The 17,275-nt window shown below is 43.4% G+C and overlaps 1 protein-coding gene across 1 annotated transcript; it reads right to left on the bottom strand.

The window, feature by feature from the left end:
- Positions 1-1,962: 1,962 nt before the first annotated feature.
- Positions 1,963-14,176, bottom strand: LOC133470581 (retinol dehydrogenase 10-A). The gene is made up of 6 exons (XM_061759124.1): positions 13,573-14,176; positions 12,224-12,450; positions 5,590-5,688; positions 3,974-4,119; positions 3,163-3,294; positions 1,963-3,081 (listed from the first exon to the last, which is right to left on the bottom strand). Exons 1-6 carry the CDS (start codon positions 13,856-13,858, stop codon positions 2,958-2,960), a joined length of 1,014 nt encoding a protein of 337 aa, XP_061615108.1. The 5' UTR covers positions 13,859-14,176; the 3' UTR covers positions 1,963-2,957.
- Between the last annotated feature and the right edge of the window lie 3,099 nt (positions 14,177-17,275).

The following is a 17,275-nucleotide window of genomic DNA, read 5'->3' as shown; positions in this document are numbered from 1 at the left end:
CTGCAGATCACGTCATCCGCAAACATCATAGTCCACGGGGATTCCAGTCTAACCTCATCTGTCAGCCGATCCATCACCACTGCAAACAGGAAGGGGCTCAGGGCTGATGCCTGATGCAGTCACACCTCCACCTTAAACTCCTCTGTCACACCTACAGCACACCTCAACACTGTTCTGATGCCCTCGTACATGTCCTGTATTGTTCTAACATACTTCTCTGCCACTCCAGACTTCCGCACGCAGTCCCACAGTTCCTCTCTGGGTACTCTGTCGTAGGCTTTCTCGAGATCTACAAAGACACAATGGCGCTCCTTCTAACCTTGTCTGTACTTCTCCATCAACACCCTCAAGGCAAATAATGCATCTGTGGTACTCTTTTCTAGGCATGAAACCATACTGTTGCTCGAAAATACTCACTTCTGTCCTGAGTCTAGCCTCCACTACTCTTTCCCATAACTTCATTGTGTGTGTATAAATAAATAAATATATATAACATATCCATCCCTTTTCTTCACCGCTTATCCTCACTAGGGTCGCAGGCTGCTGGAGCCAATCCCAGCTATCTTCGGGCAGGAGGCGGTGTACACACTGAACCGGTCGCCAGCCAATCGCCGGGCACACCGAAACAAACAACCATTCGCACTCACATGGGCAATTTAGAGTCGTCAATCAACCTAGCACGCATGTTATTGGGATGTGGGAGGAAACCGGAGTGCCTGGAGAAAACCCCCCCAGGCACGGGGAGAACATGCAAACTCCACACAGGCGGGGCCGGGATTTGAACCCCGGTCCCCAGAACTATGAGGCAGATGTGCTAACCAGTCGGTACCGTGCCGGCATATTATATATATATATATATATATATATTATATATCAGTTCTGGGCAACCATTTTGCAATCACACAATAGCAGACAGCAAAATAAATGGTGTTATTTTTGAGGTATGTATGAATTTGTGAAACTGTCTTTACCGTTATTACAATTGTATAAAGACAAGATTGTAAAGGGTTTGAGTAGTTAGGCTCATCTATGCACTTGCATCCACAGAATTTGACACATGTACACTGTGCAACTGGCATCATTTTTATGAAGCCGTTTATGTCTTCATCGTCATCCAAGAAGTGTATTTCAGTAATGGGCCACCATCATTTCCTCTGTCAAACAGGATTGACTTTACTATAAATGCCTACCATTTTAAATCAAGAACTTTTCGACAATATAACTGTGTGGCTGTTTCAGCAAGGGAGACATTTACCTCTATAAAACCAAGGTGGCATAACATCCATCCATTTGCTGAGCCGCTTCTCCTCACAAGGGTCGCGGGAGTGCTGGAGCCTATCCCAGCTATCATCGGGCAGGAGGCGGGGTACACCCTCAACTGGTTGCCAGCCAATCGCAGGGCACATACAAACAAACAACCATTCGCACTCACAGTCACACCTACGGGCAATTTAGAGACTTCAATTAACCTACCATGCATGTTTTTGGGACATGGGAGAAAACCCACACAGGCGGGGCCGGGGATCGAACCCCCGGTCCTCAGAACTGTGACGCAGACGCGCTAACTAGTCGGCCACCGGCGGCATAACAACATTGCTAAATTAGTCTTAGTACATTTTTTTTATCTAATTATATGAATGACCCATATACTGTGTATTATACACACACACATACAGTACATATACTTTATATAACAATTTGTGTTACTTACAGCAGATAACTACTACACTGATTTTATCATCCTGATCATTTTCTATTGTCTTATTTCCTAACAAAAGACAACTGGTTCATGCCCCGTGAGGCCAACAGCCAAGGTTGACTCAGGCAGTGTGGCACACAGGCGAGGGGAAACACCTCAACAAAGGTAAACAGAGAAGTCTGAAGTTTTCTTGAGGGTGAGTCACCTCATTCTGGGAAAGCACACATTTTGTAATGTAAAAGAAGTACCAAAATACCACGTCATAATAATCTAAATCACTTTATTAATTTAAGTTAGGTAGAGACACTAAACATCAGAACCATACATTGCTATGGAGCAGTCTTCAGGAAATTACAAAAAAAAAAAAGGCATGTCATATTGTCAAAAAATAAAAAGGCAAAATAACAAAGAGGTAGACAATTGAGGCTCATCACTGTGACTGGAGGAGTGACGCCTATTGGAATGTCTTTTAAAACTGTGTCCTCCCCATATTGCAAATATCCGACAATATAGGGAGACTGTCATTTGGGTTACTGGGCTACTCACAACATTTACGACACACTTTCAACTGGATAAACTGACAGCACAGTGTTACTTCATTTTTTAGGGGTAGGGGTGAAGACAGAAAATAAACAAATCTTTTCATACATTTCCCTCCAGCGGTCGCCTGGTAACAGATACAACTACAAAATCTTGAACATATACATTCTTCATTTTACATGTGACTGAATCGTTTCATGAAGGGACAGTACTTTTAAATATGTTTGTAACTTAATGTGTATTTCAGAGTTGGCAGTGTAGAGAAAGCTTAGAAAATTACAGTGCAGGTCTACATAAAAAAGGGGAAGAAAGGTTTGTTGTTTTACTGTCTGTACAGTAACATACTGTATATTTCCAATGACACTAGATAAGGCTGGTGACTAAATAGTTAATTATTGGATACTGTTTCAAAACTAGTGACACAGTATATATAGATGTCTCTTTTAAAAAACACGCACACACACACACTCACACACACACACACACAAATGACATAAATCCATTGTGTAGTACACAGCTTTCTTTGTCCCAGAGGAACAATATGGTAAACCTTTGCATTTGCTCAATGCAAGTGCACCAGCCCAGAGTCAGTCTTTCCGCCTTGCTACCATTTCCCCCAAACCCTCCCTCGCAGTGGTCGTCTCCTCGTGCTCGCAGGATAATGTAACTCCCCCCCCCCCCCCCCCCCCGACCCTGTTCATGTTGTTGACAGTGCCCCCTAGATCCCATTCTTGGCCTCGTTGTTGTTCATGGCCTCCTTCCGCTGCGCCAGGAAAGGGTACATGCACTTATCGGCGCCGAGGAAGCGGTACATGCACACGATGGCCTCGAAGGGCAGGATGCTGCGGAGGCGAGACACACGCAATTAGTGGTGACGTTCGCTACGGTGATGTGATGAGGATCGGGTGGGAGTCGAGCCTCACCTTTTCATGAAGTTGACCATATAGACGATGCGAGGCGTGCAGATCATGGGCTGGTCGGTGAGAATGGCACGCATGGCCTGCTTGACGCAGAATTCAGGCTTCAAGGGAGGCAGAAATGGTTCGATCTCCTTCCTGCGCATGAGGGAGAAAGTCAAACATTAACTCTCAGATCCCGTGGTTTCGGGTCAGTAAACACCAAAGCGCTTGCACTGACTGCTAAATCGGATGGAGCCAGCTGCCTATGAAGCAGCGGCGTTTCCCCATCAGCGGAGCCCTAGGAACGTCTGTACTATCGATATAACTCCTGCGCTTTGCTGTGCAGTCAAATGTTCATAGTTTTATACAGCAATTCTACAGCATCAGAATTGTTGACTTGTACGCACAGGTATTGTTAATTGTGTATACTCGTGCTTAGCTGTAAGCTGTTCTGCATTTTTAAAGGGTACAGCAATGTTTGAAATATGATTCAAGTGTTTTGGTTTATTAATCTAGGAAATTACAATCACTTTTAGGGGTTCGTCAGTTATTCTCACAAATTCACTATTCGCGTTCGGACTTGGAGACGGGAGTGGATGGATGGTGGGCGGAGCTTATCGGGCCAGGTGCGCCTACTGGCAAGGCGCTCCTGGGAAAGTGTCGTTCCCTTTGTCGCCAACTGCGCGGTACAAAAAAAGGAGACTCCGACCGCTACTTTGAAGATCAAATGCTATTCGTCAGCCGCTTTTATAAGGTGAAAATCAGAGACAGGCAAACTCTTGCCAGGTGCAAAAACAAAACACTGCAGCGGTGTATGCGCACATGTGAGGCTCACCTTATCCTGCAGCCTTTGAACATGCCAGTGTCCACCAGGTAAGGACACACCAGGGTCATGTTGATGCCGTCCTTCTCAGAGGCCTTCAGCTCGTGGCTCAGGGACTCGTGGAAACCGATGGCGCCGAACTTACTGGCACAGTAATCCTGGGTAGAAAGAACCAAATGCGTGTCAGGTTATCCCAGAGCCCACACAGGCCTAACCCAGCAGGGGCGGTCATTAGCATTCTTTTGCCAGAGCATCAGATGAGCCCATTTTAATGTGGTACTGAATGTTTTTTCTTGTATGTTGTGACCACATGACAGCAGTTTCTTAAACGTCCAGATATTCAAACAACAAATTGCACAATGGGTTAATGCTGTAACATTTATGAAAAAAAAAGGTACTATCATATACATTAGGCAGCACAGTAAATTAGTGGTTGGTGCTTCTGAATAAAAAAAATTTTTTTTTTTAAAAATGCATTTGGGTTCATTCAAGTGAATGTGAGTTTGAATGGTTGTTCGTCTATATGTGCCTTGCGATTGGATGACCAGTCCAGGGTATACCTATCCTGTTGCGCAAAGTCAGATGCAATAGGTTTCCACCTCACCCACTAACCCTAATGAGAATGGATTAAAATATACAGTATTTATCCTACAATTTAGGGATGATAGCTACCACTTTTTTTCAGACGGATAACATAACCAAGTATTCACTCAATACTCACCGATACCCAATAGCATAGTCCTTAGTACATACATGATACATAAAACTTAAATTAACACAATGACATAATTGTGAACTAAGATCTCGCTTTCTTTTTGACGCACATAATGATGTGTCAAACTGCTGCAGTGTCGCACCAACTACTGGCAAGGAGGACTTAAATGTCAGATTTTATTTTTTGCCTTAAACATCAGTGGTTGGTATTGGCAGCCTTCACGGGTACTCGATCAGGCCAGTACCGATACCTGGTATCAGTGCTTGCCCATCCCTACTACAAATATACGGTTATATTTTAATAAATGCATGGGCATAAAAGAAAGAAGAAAACGATACGCTTTTTTTTTTTTTTTTTTTTTTTTTTTTTTTTTTTTTAAATCAAAGTATCACTATCAAGCAGCAGCTTTCAATTTTCTTAAATAAATTGCTCCATTGAATATTGTAAATTATATACAATTGAAAATGTACATGCTGTTGTGCGGTGCACGAGCCACTTTTATCCAGGTGTGCATCTAGTTACATTTCTGTTTATTCATTTATTTTGTCACAGCAGTGTCTTAGCCTTTTTAAAAACATATTTTAAAAAGTTCACAAGGGAATAAAAGGCCAGAGTTTTTCCATGGAAATCTGGAGTGACATGAATACAGAGTGAGCCGTGATGAAGACGTCTCCGTCGCTTGGGGAGCTGTCAGCTCATTCTGGAGCTCCCCTGGGCCCCTCATACATGCCTACTGTTGCACATAGAAGAATCTATAAGAGGCTCCCTAATGCTCATCTGTGTTACTTAATTTAACAGGTCCGGGGGGGAATCATTTTCTTGGATTTGGTGTAAAAGGCACTGTTTTGTTTTGGGTTTTTTGGGGGGAATGGTGGGAACCTTGAATGTGCATGTGCTGTGTTGTGATACTAACCTCCACTCCAGCTGTGCTGAACAAACCCAAGGAGCTGGCAACCGTCACAATGTGGCCGTGGTTCAGCTCCAGCATCTTGGGGAGAAACGCCTTGGTGGTCTGGGGAGGGAGGGGGAAGGGGGCACAGAGGAAAGTGGAAAATAAAGTTAGTTCACTTGTGCCAAAGCCCTTTGATCACCCTTTTTTTTCCTCCTTATTTCTCCATGGCGACGCACAAAGAGGTGTCTGAATTCATAAGAGGCATAAAAATTAATTGAAATGACCAGTGGAATGTGACAAGAAGTTGACTTTTTCTTTTTGGTGGGAGTGAAAAGAAAAGAGTGTGAGGTGTCAGCCCACCCCCAGCACCCCTCCCTCCGTCCACCCTTCAGGTATTCACTGGACAAGCAGGTATGTGATGTGTGTGTTACAGTGCAATGTGTTATTTTCCCACACAGATCTGATGGCCATTGTTGAAGCGGGCACTAAAGAGCCGCTGACAACGCCAATCACAAAACTCAACGCCTCACACGATATATGCCGAAAGTAAGCCTACATTACATACAGTACATGCTTGCACCAATTCAATGAAACAATTATTTTAGAATGTAAATAATTTTCCTAAACAAGATCACATGGAAAAAGACAGGGCTTTTCTCTGAATTTCCTAGGTTCTCGCCCCCCGGTGGCCATCACAGAAAACGCATAAGGCACGTTCACTTCGCATGTTAATCGACCCAGAGGCAACATCAATTTCTTTAAACACAATTTACATAAGTCTAACTTACCAATGAAAAGTGTTTAAAAAAAAAAACACCAGGATAAACTCTGAATAAATTTTACTTTAAAAAGACAGGGATAGAATCTTTCAACATGTCCCTGTCCTCGTCTATTCCGTTGTACACTTTTTCATATTTATCTGCAAGCAAATGCTCATGCAATTTTATTTTATATTGCAATATTAAACTCTGTTGCCACGTCCCCACGAGGTCGAGCAAACGCACTTGATTAGGCTCCTGATCGGCGCTGACTTCCATCCGAGGTCCCCAGCGGGAGCCAATCAGCAGGTGTGACATGTGACGGCCATCATAGGAACTGACCAATCACTCTCCCCGCAGGGGGCCCAAAAAACAACCAGCGGGCCTTTTGTTGGGCGCCATGCTTGAGCTCAAGGCAGACATGCTCCGCCATGGTGAACAACAATAAATGTAGCTGGCCTGCTACTTTTTTGCCCCACTTTGGTAATGTTGCAGACTAAAAACCACCAAAGTTAGCCGGTGATCAAATAAATACATTTATACTAGAGAGCACCCAGAGAATTAACCCTTAAAAGTAAATCCACTCGACTCAATGCATACCACTTACATTTCCAGTAAGTCTACATATAAAAAGTTACAGTTTTAAGGCATGGAGCAGCAGGGGAGAAATGAACCTTCTCTGTAAACAGAACCAGAGGGAGCGTGGTACCAGATAGCGCACTTGCAAATCCATGTGTGGGGGAGGGAAGGCCTTGTTAAAGACGCGTCAGACCAGACGCCGCATCTGCTGACGTCTCGGCTCGTTTTGCAAGGTAATGAAACTTTGAAGCAATAAAAAGGAGGACTTCACCGTTTTGGACGGCGCTCCGGCCAGGTAGAAGCGCTTTTGGACGCACCTCCAGACATCTGCACTTTTCCAAGAGATCAATTTTAAGCCGCTAATCGAAAAGCTGAAGGGGAGGTGGTGCGAGCGAGCCAGAATGGCGGGGGATGAGGGAGGATGTTGCGTGCAAATGAAGCATTAACTTACGATATGTCCTGATGGGACTTGAGCCAAACTTTCCCACTCCCACTGCAAACGTTCAGAAAGCAGTCGATGGATCGCCCTGGCAGGATGTTCCCCGACATGGGCCAACACTTTCTACGAAATATACTGAACCCCCGTTTATCGCGGAGGATACGTTCCAGCTCCCACCAATGTTGGGTGAACATTTACATTTTTTAAATATAGTATATAGTCATAGTTATACCCTCCCATATGCATTAACGCTACTCCTTAGTAGCATTCCTTACCTTATTATTAACTTATTCCTTACCTCTCACTCTTGCTTGTATAGTTTCTAAAAGCCTGCTTGCTTCAAACTGTTTATTCGTCACTCCCAGTTGAAGTTTATTGTAAAAATGACAAAATAAGAGAATTAAACATTTGCATATTGAAACTCCAAACAAACCATATATTAACAAATGTCCGCTAGCTTAACGCTAACATGTAACCTGAAACGGTATAGACGCGCAACGATAATTAGCATAGATGTCACAGTAATTATAAAGCTTGAAACCACTGCTACTTCAACATAAATTGAGTAGCATCGCATACAACTAAAGAGAATTCAACTTTGCACACAATATTTAAACACCAAAATGTTCAACCAAACCACAAAATAGCCTACATTACTCAAAGGCATCCAGAACACTGCACTCGCTTTAAGGCACTTATTACTAACATGTATCGCTGTATTTATTGTGTATTTCTATTTTTTTGCCGTATGACACGATTTTGGATGAGTTGTTTTGCTTTTATCATTTTCATATAATTGCCTCTTATGCTGCCACATGGCCAGGTCGTCATTGTAAATGAGAGTTTGTTCTCTACCTGGTTCGATAAAATATTCTTTTTGCTCTTTGGAAACAATGACTGCGACTTAGTAGGAGACTGTCTCTGCCTCTTCTTCTCTTCTCTTACACTGAGCGCTATCCGGTGTATTGCGGCACAACATAATAGTACACTCGATGTGCGCTACTCTGTTCACTGTAACTTGACAAGATCGCTAAAAACGGCCATCCCACCTCTCATGGCAGCTCCTGGCATGCGGCCGTGACCCCTGCTGACCTATCGGACACAAAATGTGTGAAGGCAACCGGGGGGCTCGTGTCTTACATCAGAGCCGGCCGTAATTGGGCCTCGGCGTTCCCTTGTTCCGCTAAATTACCCGCTGACACAGGCCTACGTGGGGTGGCCCCCGCTTCGCCGCTCCACCTAATTGCGGCGGTGGAAGCACTGGGGGGTCCGCACAAAAGCCTTTTGCACCTGGGATGTCAGGCTGCATTAGCCCCTCACCGGTACGATTATGAACAAAATATTGGCCCCTCCGTGTCGGGCCAGATGGCCTCTTAATTAGGCCGACTTCTCCCAGGACAACAGGATGAAGCAGGAGACGGCCGATCTGACAGCTGATCGTGGAATTTGATTGGGCTGCAGGCAGTTACAACTCGTACTCCAAGCGAGCGGTACGGTTTTCCACGAAAGTGAGATCGATTGTGTCCCAAGTGGTACTGCCAGGTGAAAACTGAACATCCAGCGGCCAATTCTCAAAAACACGCCTGTAAAGTTGCCAAAATCTTTGGCGTTTGAACGGCCGTCACGGATGATTTCAACAGAGACTTCGGTGTACCTCAAGAAAACATCAAAGGCTTTAACGCTGCACCTGTTTTGCTTGTTTTTGCAATTCATCTAAACGGGAATTCAAAGCAGTAACTTACATTCTTTTTTACAAAAGGTCACTTCAAACATTGTCTGTTCAGTTAACGTTTTTATGATCTGGAACAGAGTACAGTGGTTCCTTGAGATATGAGTTTATTTCGTTCCTTGATCGCGCTCCTTACTCAAAACACTCGTATCTCAAATCATGTGAATGGAAATGCCATTCATCTTTATGAAAAACATACAGTAATGACAATTAAATGGAATTAAACAGTTTTTGTCACACTTTCTCCTGCAATACAGATTGTGCTGCTCATTCTTGTGCGCGCGCCTCGGCCACCTGGGGGCAGTATAAGACAGACCTACTGATACAGTGTACTAGAGAATCACCTCCTCTCTCGGCTTTTCTTTACGGCATTAATAGTAGACGTTCTTCTCGGAGGATATACAATATATGCCTGTTAGTATTGTTTTGCTGTCTGCATGTGTTGCTGCACTGTTTGTCTTCAGATATCCGTTGCATAAAGGGTTACGTCACCGCCGCACAGATGATAATTGCCCTTAGGTGTGAATGGTCGTTTGTCTATGTGTGTCTTGTAACTAAACGGCGACGAGTGCAAGGTGTACCCAAAGGCCCAAAAGTCAGCTCACCCATGACCTTAATGAGGATAAGCACTATTTTAAAAAGAATAATAATCATAAAAAACATTTATAAAAAAAAAAAATGGATGGATGGATCCTTCCATTCCACTGCACAAAAAGTGGACAATACTCAATTAACAGACTTCTGCAAGTCGACCTCTCCCCTTTATGTACCACTCAGGGCGCAACAGAATCAGGCCAAAATGCAGTATACGTACATGCAAACAATTGATGCAACAAATGGTATTGCTTGGTAGAAAACCGCTAGATATAAAGGGGGGTGGGTCCTCAGTTTTTTATGACAATGCCGACATACGATCTTTCGCAGTTACAAACAGTGCACAATGTTTGTGCAGTGACATAAAAACACTGTCATGCGCTAACCTCAGTTACCACTGTACTTACTTTGTCATTTGATTTTTTTTAATTTATGGTCTACTGCATTAGCGTAGGTTAATGGCACATTCCGACTTCGAGCTAAATCGCTGTCGTCGGAACGGAACTCCTTCGTAAACCGAGGACCCCCTGTAGCTATGAAAGCATTCTTGTGGAAAATCATCATCTTTCAAACAACTTAGCCCTTTTCAAACCACGAGACATGAGCAGGTTTCGAGTAGAGTAGCTGGCTTTACAGAGGCGTACAGGTGTACTGGCCCTGGGGTGGGGGGCTGGATGGGGGGGGGGGGGGGGGGGGCTCATATAAAGGCAGTCAAGTAGGACCCTTCTGCCTGGCTGCCTCCATTCTCTGGCTACAGCAGGAATGTAGCCTGCGGAACTTGGCTCCTGTCGCCTGGCATCTCGTCAAGCGGATCCGCAGACAAGAAACCAATTGTCAGATAAAGTGGGTCAATAGCAGCTTACCATTACCCTCTCATCTCGCCCACCCCGCGGCCCGGTGCTGCCTCCTCTGCCCTGCTCTTTTCCCGCCACACTTGCGGCATATCGTTAAAAAAAAAAAAAAACATCTGCTTGGGATGCCGAAGTCGGTCCAAAGCGGGTAACGGAAACCTCAGCTCATCTCAAGGTCTCACCATCTCAGAGAACCGACATTACCGATCCCCATCTGGACTAATGGAAGCATCCTCAAACAGATGCAAGTGCAACACATGGATCAGGATCTGAGCTGGACCTCCACCTCCCCTCTCCATACAAACACGCTCTAACCATCCATTTCCATGGCTCAAACGCTGCCTTCCTGTAACACAGTGTGACAAGTATAGAAACAAATCTTGGCTCTCCCCTGAGGGACAAAGAGAGTTATTATCAGCATCTCCGCATGACGACTTTGCTCGTAAAATTAAATTTCCTGTATCCTAAATCAGGCTCGCTTGGCCAGTCCTTCACGCAGGGGTGCCTTTTAGGTGATGACCAAGTTGTAAACCTTGTGTCATGTTTTTGTGGGACCCCTTGCCATGCAGTTAGACGCGAATGGTGCAGCACACACGCGCCGTATAGATTGTGCGCACTTTCTGCTTTTAAAGCATGAGGGCTCCATGTTAACCTTGATCTCCATTTGGATGTTGGCGTCATAAGCGCCAACTGGGGGAGTCAAGCTATTTTCAGCGGTTTTTAATAACATTTGCATGCAGCGCGCTTCCATAATGCGTTGACGTAGGAAAGGACGGTGGTTAGTCTGAGCTCTATTAAACCAGCTTGTGTTTTTAATGAACCACATCCTCTACTCAGACTGTCTCCATTCATTAAGACCTTCTTTCATCAGGAGCACACACACACACACTTTTGTGTAATTCTAACAGTACTTGAGATCCCACTGACATGTTTTCCTCGCAGATTTAATGTCATTTGAAAAAACATGTTCATTGGAGCCCCGTGAAGGACTGGCGATCAATCCGGGGTGTTCTCTTGCCCAAAAGTCAACTAGGATGGGCTCATGAGGACAAGAAAATGGATAGATGGCATTTTCCATTTAAAAAAATAAAATAAAATAAAATCTCACTGCATACCACCGAACAACAATGTCACAAAAAGTGGATACACAAGTTAATTATGTGCCATCAAGTATAAGAGCATTTAATTGTTCTGGCGGTCACTCTAGGTCACTGGCTTCGATACGTAGTTGAACAAGATACATTATTTGGGGCAAATAAATCATTTTCACACAAATTTAGTTAAATTGGATAATTTACCACAGCACGCCTAATTATTTCTCACGGCACATTACACTGGTTGTAAATCAGTGATCACTTGATCTAGCTACAGCACGTGTGTCAGTAGCAGGCCATCATCATCAACATCTCGAACTGAAGCGGCTCGAGAAAAGAACAAGCCTGTGATTTCCCTCTGGCGGCATTCTAAAAATGCAAGAAAACTATTTGGGGGCTTTTGTAATTCTCCACACACACTCCCAGCAGCATCATACAGGTGCCAATACAAATCTGATTCTCCATGTTCGCCAGTGAGGGGGATGAGATGAATCGTAGCCATGCATGTCAGAGTGGAAACAATGCTGAGAAGCCAGCGTGGAATTTGAGCATATGGCTATAATAATCATGTTTGTGTGCGTGTGTTTGGACGGCTTAGTGCATCACCTCACCCAGAAGTGTGCGTGGCAGTTGACCACCATGGTGCGCTCGATCAGCTCGTCGGGGCACTCCAGGAGATGATGGCCCGACACCACGCCGGCGTTGTTGATAAGTATGTCCACCTCGCCCACCTCCCGACGCACCTTCTCGGCCGTGGAGTACACGCTCTCCCGTTTGCCCACGTCGCACGCGTACGTGTACACCTGGGGCTGGAACGGGGGCACTTCTTCAACGCCACCTGAGGGGAGAGGGGGGGGGGGGGGGTCACAGTGGATCAATGAAATTGTTTGTGACTTGATCAATTGAATGGTTTCCTCGGTCAAGGATTTTCCATCACAATTATGGTTTTCATCATAATCGCCTGGCCAAATTAATTCGCCGATATCAGCCCAGCGGCAAAAATCGGCCATTTTTTTATTTTCCTTTTCATATTAACAAATTACAATTTAAGATAAAGATTGTGACAAAGAAACATTTTAAAAAAACTAAATCGACAAAAATTGGCTGAAAATCTGACGGATTTTTCTCTTTGCTGTAAAGTTCAATACGAAAAGACAAAGTATTGTTAAACAGTCAAATGTTCTGCCTTTAATTCACATATTTATTGTTATAAGCATTAAGGGATCTAATTTGGTTTTATTCATTTTTCATTTCATTCATCTGCCGATTAATCGGCTTTCAGAATTTTCTTTGTCCAAATATCGGAACCCGCATTGGCCTTAAAAAAAATAATAAAAAAAAAATTCCATATTGGTCGAGCCCTAATCGGTATTACACAAAACTAATTTTCACAAATCTGTGTCAGGGCTAAGGAATAACCACTTCCATGTTTGTGTGGATCCACGATTGGTTAATTGGGCCTTTTTCTTTTCTTTTCTTTTTCAATTCCCCAGTGAATAATAAACATAAATGACCATATTGAAGAGCATGTAAAACATGACATTTTCATGGCCTAATGATCAAATGTGACCAAATGCTGTATATATCGTATTTTAACGGCAAAAACATTTCACTTCATGGATCTGAGTGACCCAAGAGGTGGGCATGCCATCTAGTGTGAACGTGTAGAATTAGAATTGTTTAGCCTTGGTACATTTGGCATTCAACTTGAATCCGCATGCAAATAACGATATGCAAAAGCAATTCACAGAATGTATCGTCAAAGTTGACACAGTCGTTTTAGATTACATAACGTGCACAATTCGGCGTGTAACGCATGGAATATGCATTTCCCAAGACAAATGCAAGACGGAATGGGCATCGCTTGCTTGTTTCAGCTACAAATATATATTCTTTAAAAACAATAATAATAATAATACAAATCTCTATTCTATATCAAATAATAAATAATGCCCCTCACCGTCTTTGGAGGTCGGCGTGTCCACTTCGTGGTAAATCTGCCGCACCATCTCCGCCGTCTCCTCGTTGCTTTGGCTGTTAATGTCCCACAGCACCAGGATGGCTCTCCGCCGGGCGAACTCCTTGGCGAAGAGCCGCCCGAGGCCACTTCCAGCCCCGGTGATCACGCACACCTGTCCGGCCACGCTCTTCTCCTTGGGCCGCACCACCCACTTGGCCCCGGCTGTTACGAAAGCCCACAGCACCTTCAGGATGACCACGAAGAACTCCGCGATGATGATCATCATGGTGGACAACCGAGTCAACAAAAGTCAACTGAACGAGGACGCGAGCGCGAGGCTGACCAATCTTTACGCGACCCGGAGCAGAGAAGACGGCGACTGCTTCACTGACGTCGCCGAGAAACGGGAAACGGGAAACGCGAGCTCGCCGGGGATAGGGCCAACAAGCGCAGAGTACAAGTTGAGTCCAAAGTCGCAGTGGGGACACTTTGGGGCGGACGCGCAGCACACTGACAGGCTTCCTGCTCGCCTCCTCTGCTCCGTCTCATCCCGGAGCGCATCCGGGCTCGCTATTTATTCGGTCCTCCCATCAACACCGGACCCAATCGGACTGAGCCTTTCAGCGCCACTCACGACGAAGCGTCAGGTCCGCACAATGGGAGGAGGAGGAGGTGGGGGGTGGGGGGTGGGGGGGGGGGGGTCACAAAGTTGGGACTCAACTCCAATCACATGACCACTCTTACTTGTATCCATCTATCCATCTATCTATCTATCCATCCATCCATCTATCCATCTATCTATCTATGCCATATCTATCTGTATGGCCATCCAGTCCTAAATCGAAAATCGAAAGTTTACAGAATTGTTGCTTTAAAAAAATAACAATAATTCTCGTCTGTATTATTATTATGGGATGCCGGTGGTGTCTGACATCCTACTAATTGTGTAAGGGAGGGTGACAGTGGATTACTCACTCCTGACAAACAAAAGGGAAAACGGCAGATCCTTATTATTCCAAATGTGTCCGTACACGAATTTCTGGTTTTGTGTGTGTGTGTGTGTGTGTGTGTGTGTGTGTGTGTGCTCTTGTCATCAAGATAATTATTCATATTTCACATGAGTTGCAGAGTGTGGCCGGGACTCAACAACAAAAGTGCGAAGACAGTATATACCCCCACCTTCCTCTCTCCTCTTTAAACTCTGCACTGGATTGCGGCATGCAAGCTTTGCCCAAGCTGTACGTGGGTGGGCGTGTCAGGGCTTGGAACCTCAATTTTATCCTTCCCAACAGTTGCATGAAAACCAAATACTATAATTATAGTGCACGTAGGCCCATGTCGCACTTTATGTGCTATTTATATACAGTGCAGTCAAAAAGGATTGGCCCATTTCTCAAATTATTAGATTGTTCCATAGTTTCCCTACTTTAATGTTTAAGATCATCAAACAAATGTAAATATCAGACAAATATAACTCAAGTGAACTTAAAATGCTCTTTTCAAGTGAACTTAAAATGCTGTTTTTAAGTGGTGATTTTATTTATTAAGGGGGAAAAAAAACTATTCCAAGGCCTGGCCTATGTGAAAAAAGTAATGGCCCCTAAACCTAATAGCTGGTCGGGCCGTCCTCAGCAGTAACAAGTGAAATCAAGGGTTTTCTATAGCTGGCAATGAGTCTTTCACAACCCTGGGGGGATATGTTGGCCCACTCTTCCTTGCAGAATTGTTTGAATTCAGCAAAAATGGAGGGTTTCGGAGCAGGAACGGCCTTTTTAAGGTCATGCCACTGCATTTCAATCGGATTGAAGTCTGGATTTTGATCAGGCCACCCCAAAAACCTTTATTTTGTGTGTGTGTGTGTTTGTGTGTTTTTTAAGCTGTTATCCTGCTGCAGAACACAAGTGCGCTTCAGCTTGAGGTCACAAACTGATGGCTGAACATTCTCCTTCAGGATTTTCTGTTAAAGAGCAGAATTTCTGGCTCAATCGATCAGAGCAAGTTGTCCAGGTCCTGAAGGAGCTAAGCAGCCCAAAATCATTACACTACCACCATCATGTTTGACTGTTGGTATGAGGTTCTTTTTCTGAAATGCTATGCTACATTTACACCAGATGTAACAAGACACACACACCTACCAAAAAACTCACCTTTCATCTCATCAATCCAGATAATATTTTCCCAAAAGTCTTGGGAATCATTCAGATGTTTTTTTTTTTAAAAGATGAGTCTTTATGTTCTTTTTGGTCAGCAGTGGTTTTGGCCTTGGTCCTCTGCCATGGATCCCATTTTTACCGAGTCTCTTCCTTATTGTTGTGTCATGAATACTGAGGCAAGGGTGGCCTACAGTTCTTTAAAAAATTGTCCTGAGTTCCTTTGTGGCCTTCAGGATGAGTCATCGCTGTTTCCTTGGAGTAATCTTTGTAGGCCGGCCACTCCTGGGAAGTCCGTTCCATGTTTTCTCCATGTGAGGATAACGGCTCTCCCTATGGTTCGCTGGAATCCTAAAGCTTTTGAAATGGCTTTCGTAACTCTTTCCAGACTGATGTCGAATACTTTATTTCTTGACTGTTCTGGAATTTCTTTGGATCATGTCATTTTGTTGCAACCTTTTTAGATCTTTTGTCTGACTTGATTTTGTCGGGACAGATTCTATTTAAGTGATTTGGTGATTGAACAAGTCTGGAGGTAATCAGGCTTTGGTGTGATCAGTGGTAAAAAAAAAAAAAAAAAACTGTCATTAGCCACAATTCATTCATGATTTAACAATGGGAGTAATTTTTCACACAGGGCCAGGTAACTGAATATTTTTTTTTCTCCTTAATATATTAAATCACCATTTTAAAACTGCATTTTAAGTTCACTTGGGTTATATTTGTCTGATATTTACAATTGTTTTATTATCTTAAACATTAAAGTGGGGAAGCTATGCAAAAATTTAAGAATATGAGAAGGGGGCCAATACTTTTTCACGGCACTTTAGTTTAAACAAAATAATTCCAGCCACTTGCCACCCAAAAGTAATTTGCCCAAATGTTGGCAGGGCTATGGATATACAAACTAAAAACATTTTTTTCTCAGTGTTGCATGGTCTTATTTTCCTACTTGGCATATCAGTAACGCTTTCTCTCAGTACACTGTACAATACGTCTGTAAAATAAAGTGAGAGCGCCCTCCTTTGGAAAATGAATGTAAAACTGTCACGTGTCTTTTTTTGGTTGTTTATTGAATTTATTTTACCAGATTAATCCCTCAAGGGAAGTTTCAATGTACACTTTCCCATATATAGTTTGTTACACATCATACAGGGAATCGGATTATACTCATGCATGCATGCTAGGAGCGATGTCAGAGTGACATTATTATTATTATTACTATTATTATTATTAGTTTAATTAGTTCTTAAAGTTACTTGATTCAAACTTTCAGATAGCATATGAGAATAATATTAACAATATTTTGTGTTCATGTGTGCAAAAGCTATAAGAAATGATAAGGAAGTAATTCATCCACAAACTGACGAATTAATGTAATGTAAGTATTAAAAATAATGACTAAATAAAGGTCTGCTAATGTAAAGAAATGTGTATTTTCTCTACAAGCTAATTGTTCTTCAATGAATGTTTCTGAATGAAGTTTTAGATTGTATGTAAAATATATATATATATATATATGTGTTATAAAATCGGTTAATAACCAGGCATCT

Source organism: Phyllopteryx taeniolatus, chromosome 20, assembly GCF_024500385.1.
Source record: "Phyllopteryx taeniolatus isolate TA_2022b chromosome 20, UOR_Ptae_1.2, whole genome shotgun sequence".
NCBI lineage: Eukaryota > Metazoa > Chordata > Actinopteri > Syngnathiformes > Syngnathidae > Phyllopteryx > Phyllopteryx taeniolatus.
This window is presented reverse-complemented; position numbering and strand designations above follow the sequence as displayed.

What these genes read in the sequence shown, in the direction of transcription:
- LOC133470581 (XM_061759124.1), bottom strand. Translation starts at nt 13,858, where the DNA reads ATGATGATCATCATCGCGGAGTTCTTCGTGGTCATCCTGAAGGTGCTG. An exon ending in TCAGCACAGCTGGAGTGGAG is followed by an intron (nt 4,120 to 5,589) that starts GTTAGTATCACA and finishes CTTTCTACCCAG; the next exon opens with GATTACTGTGCCAGTAAGTT. An exon ending in TTCAAAGGCTGCAGGATAAG is followed by an intron (nt 3,295 to 3,973) that starts GTGAGCCTCACA and finishes CCTCATGCGCAG; the next exon opens with GAAGGAGATCGAACCATTTC.